The 4,779-nt window shown below is 37.4% G+C and overlaps 1 protein-coding gene across 1 annotated transcript; it reads left to right on the top strand.

Annotated features, from left to right (window-relative positions):
• Window positions 1–2,760: 2,760 nt before the first annotated feature.
• LOC308268522 (olfactory receptor class A-like protein 1) lies at window positions 2,761–3,669 on the top strand (the record flags this gene model as incomplete). Its single annotated transcript, XM_080703644.1, has 1 exon — window positions 2,761–3,669. The coding sequence occupies one exon, from the start codon at window positions 2,761–2,763 to the stop codon at window positions 3,667–3,669; it is 909 nt and encodes a 302-aa protein (XP_080559770.1).
• Between the last annotated feature and the right edge of the window lie 1,110 nt (window positions 3,670–4,779).

Below are 4,779 nucleotides of genomic sequence, written 5' to 3'. Positions count from 1 at the left end.
GGTGTTAAATCTCTGTATGTATTTCTCTCTGTTATTGTGTTTTATCAAATGTCAAGAGTGGTAGAAATGGTAGGTGTAGTAGCCCATGCCTGTAATTCCAGTACTCTGGAGGCTGAAATAGGAGTACAGCCGCAGTAATTTACAAGACCCTCAACAACTTTAAACAACTTTGTTTTAAGATATATTAAAAAAAAGTTCAGTTGGTGTAACTTAGACTATCCCTGAGTTCAAACTATGGTGCCAAATAAAATAAAATAAAATAAAATAAAATCATAAATTTGACCTAAACATACCTTTTTTATTTTTAAGTTATTTATTGGTGCAATGTATTCATAGATCATTATAATATAAGAAAATTGTATAGACATACATGCACACATCGCCCAGTTAGACCCTAACCCATCCCCACCCCATTCCCACCTCATCCCTCCTTCTCATGCTTGATTTAGTGGTTGACATCGATATGTTTAAGTACATCATGTGCTTTAGAGAGTTCCTTCTTCCCCCCTCCCATACTCTCAGTTAGGTTGCCTTGTTTGCTCCTCTATAGGATCTCCTTTTTCACCTGGAGATCCTCCTATGACCCATTTCTCCCTAGCTAAGAAATCAGATGCTAAGAAAAGCATCTGATTTCTTATTTTTTGTGACTGACTAATCTCGCTTAGCATAATGCCCTCTGGTTCCATCCATTTCCCTAAAAATGATGTAATTGAGGTTTTTTGATGGCTGAGTAAAATTCCATTGTGTACATATCCAATAGTTTTGTGATCCATTCATCTGTTGATGGACATCTTGGCTGGTTCCATAGTTTGGCTATGGTGAATTGCACAGCTATGAACATAGATACACATGCATTAGTTTGGTAGTTTGGCTTCCTATCTTTTGGGTAGATACCCAGAAGTGGCATTGCTGGGCCAAATGGTAGATTTGTTCCCATTCTTCTGAGGATTCTTAATAGTGTTTTCCAAAGTGGTTGCACTAATTTGCAATCCCACCAACAATGTTATACAGTTCCCACTTCTCCACATTTTTTGTGCATTTTGAATGATTGCCATTCTAGTTGGAATTAGGTGAAATCTGAGGGTAGTTTTGATTTGCAACTCTCTGATTACCAATGAGGTGGATCATTTTTTCATGCATTTATTGCCATTTGACTTTGTCTTATGTGAAGTAGCTATTTTGTTGACTTGCCCATTTTTGATTGAATTATTTAAGTGTTGAGTTTCTTAAGCTCTCTGTATATTCTAGATAGTAGTCCTCTATTGGAGGTATAGGTGGCAAAAATCATCTCCCATTCTTTTGCTCTCAATTGAGATTCTTGATAGCTTCCTTTGCTGAACAGAAGCTCTCCAGTTTCATGCATTCCCACATATTGATTCGCCTTTCCGTTTCTTGTGCCTTTGGGGTCTTGTTGAGAAAGTTTTTATCTGTGCCTATGTGTTGCAATGTTGGACCTATGCCGTCTTCAAGGAGCTTCAAGGTCTCTGGTCTAATTTCCAAGTCTTTGATCCATCTTGAACTGACTCTTGTGCAGCGTGAGAAAATGGGATTAATTTCCAATTTTCTGCATATGGTTAACCAGTTTTGCCAACACCATTTGTTGAACAGGCTGTCTTTTTTCCACTGTATGTTTTTGGCTTCTTAGTCAATTATGAATTGGCTGTAAGTGTGTGGATTTATTTCTGAGTCTTCTATTCTGCTCCATTGGTTTATATATCAATTTTTGTGACAGTACCATGCTGGTTTTATTACAATGACTTTGTAGCATATTTTAAAGAAAGGTACTGTGATTTCTCTTGCATGGTTTTGTTGCTGAGAACTACTTTGGCTATTCTGGGTTTTTGTTGTTCCAAATAAATTTAAGGACTGATTTTCTTTGTCTGTAAGGAATGATCTTGGTAACTTAATGGGTATTGTGTTGAATCTGTAGATCACCTTTGGGAGTATGGCCATTTCAATAATATTTATGCTGCCTATCCATGAACATGGAAGGTCTTTCCATCTTCTAAGATGTTCTTTGATTTCTTTTTTCAATGTCAGTGCCTGCCGCTGAGAGCAGGGCTTCTTTTATTCTCTCTGACCAGCCTTCTAGTCTTCTTTTTCGCTATCACTTGTGTTTATTGTTCTTATTCCTCTCCTGATAGTATTATCTGGCTTTGTAGTGCTCAGTTTTGTGGACAATGGGGATCAAGTGTCAGCAGGATTCATAAGTGCTGCTACCCTCAGTCACCAACTTCCTCCTCTCTAAACAAACCTTTAATATGCAAATTTGTTTCTCATGCAGGCCAACAGATCCTCACCATTAGTATCCTACAATTCATAGTGTTAGAGTGGAATTTCAACTTTATAACATTAACTTCTATATTCTAAGATTCTCAAGAATCCCTGAAGTCCACTTTCTGAAAGTACCATATCTGGGCCGGAAAAACAGACAAGGTGGACACTTTACAATCTCACTTTGTCTCCTCCTTAATAATCAGTTAATACCTGCTTCTTTTGTGAGTGCTAATGGGGATGAAGCCCAGGAGTAAAAACACCAGCCCTATTTTAATTCTTGTTTTGAAACAGGTCTTACTAAATTGGTGAGGCTGGTCTCTAGCCTGTGATCTTCTGTCTCAGCCTCCCAGGTACTGGGATTACAAGAATGAACCACCACACCCAGCTCCACAAAATCCACATAAAATAGTTGGAAAAATATCCCCAAATATTGCATCAAAGTTCTGGTTTACATAATTAAAATATCTAAATATTATTAACATGATGTCTCCAAGTGAAACATGTTTTGGAGTTTTCCTCACATCTCAGATGTGCATCGGTTTTGTGGGGAACTCATTGCTGTTTGGGGTATATGTGTACTTCTTCCTATTTCAACCTCATCTGAAGAAGCCCATCGATTCCATTTTTATACACCTGACCTTTGTCAATGCTTTGGCCATCATTTTCACTTTGATACCAGATGCCATGTTTTCCTTTGGAGTCAAACGGTTTGTGGACGATGTCAGTTGTCAGACAGTTATGTTCCTATTCAGAGTGGCCCGGGGTCTTTCCATCTGCACTACCTCTCTCCTGAGCACATTTCAAGCTATCACCATCAGTCCCACAAACTCTAAGTGGGCCAGGATTAAGTTTAACCTCTCTGCATGGATTTTTCCCTCCTTATTTTGTTTCTGGATCATCAATATACTCATCTATAGCAGCTTATTTAAAATGGTAAAAGCCAAAAGCAATTTCACTCTTATGGGTCATGGGTATTCCCATGTTTACTGTCAAACTGTGGATGTTGGAAGCCACAATTCTGGGTCATACTTTAGTGTCATAATCATTAGAGATCTGCTGTTTGTGGCCATCATGATCTACACCAGCCTCTACATGGTCAATCTCCTCTACAAACACCGCAGGAGAGTGCAGCACGTCCTCGGACCTTGTCTCTCTTCTCAGGCATCTTCTGAACACAAAGCCACCCGCACCATTCTTCTGCTAGTTGCCTGCTTTGTGTTCTTTTATTGTTCAAACAACATTGTGACTCTATATTCCTTTTATATATATGAGAAAATCCCAAGGTTGGAGGGAGTTAGTGCAGTTTTATCATCATGTTACCCAACCATCTGCCCATTTCTACTGATAAAGAATAATAAAATTATTTCCAAATTTCTGTCTTCATTTTATTGATGAGAATGACCTGTTATCAATGAGATTTCCATGGCTTATCTAATGCCCTAAATTTTCATTTGCAAAAGAGAAGCCCTAATCACATATGGTAAAAGAAACAAGCCATGTAGCCTTTGTGACGTGACATGTCCTAGTCTGAGTTCAAATATATTGGAAATGCTGAAGATTCTAAAATTTGAAGTTGTAGAAGAAATACAAGTGCATACATATCTATTAATAATTTGATAACATATTTAAAATATGATAATTTGATTAATTAACATTAATGTTTTTTCTTTTGGTCATTGTGTGTGGTTGGGGTTCAGGGGTATTAGAATTTGACTCAAGAAATGTCTACCTCTGACCTATATACTCACCTCAATTTTATATTGCTTTTGATTTTTTTTTTTATTCTGGGAAATCAACCCTTGGGTGTTGTACCTCCAAGACCCATCTTTAACCCTATATTGTATTTATTATGTGTAAATAGGTTGTAGCTAAATTATTAGAAGCCTCACTAAGTTCCTGAGGCTGGCATCAAACCTGCCATCATCCTGTCTCAACCTCTCAAGTACTAGGATTACAGGCATGTACTACCATACCTGGCTATATTTTTATTTTGAAACATCGTCTCACTAAGTTCCTGAGGGTCTCACTAAGTTGCTATTCCTAGGTGAAAATCTACAATCATATCTCAGGCTCCTAAATATTGACATGACAGGTGTGGACCATCACACCTGGCTTGGTTTTGCTCTTTTAAAATACAGCAACTAGAAATTGCAAAACTCCACTAGGAGTTAGCATTAAATTTTTAGTTAATTGCAGTATTTGGAAAAACGTCTTTAAAGCATTCATTAAATACCCATGTTAAATATTGCCATTCTAAATATTCCAGGCATTATGTTAGGGGTTGAGTGCATAAATATCAGTGTGCTAAACAAAGCATAACTACTAATGGGATGGTACAGAATGCTTGTGACTCAAGAAAATATATGTGTATATAAAAAACCTATGTAAATAGATCTGGGTAGCCATTCTCACCAGCAGAAACTTTTGTTAAAGATGTTACCTTTACAAAAAAAGATGTTACCTTTTCTTCAACACTTTTGTACTACCGATGTTCTTGGCACC

The sequence above is a fragment of the Muscardinus avellanarius genome, assembly GCF_963383645.1.
Source record: "Muscardinus avellanarius genome assembly, chromosome: 10".
Classification (NCBI taxonomy): Eukaryota; Metazoa; Chordata; class Mammalia; order Rodentia; family Gliridae; genus Muscardinus; species Muscardinus avellanarius.
Note: the sequence above shows the minus strand (reverse complement) of the source record. Positions and strands in the feature narration are given on the sequence as shown.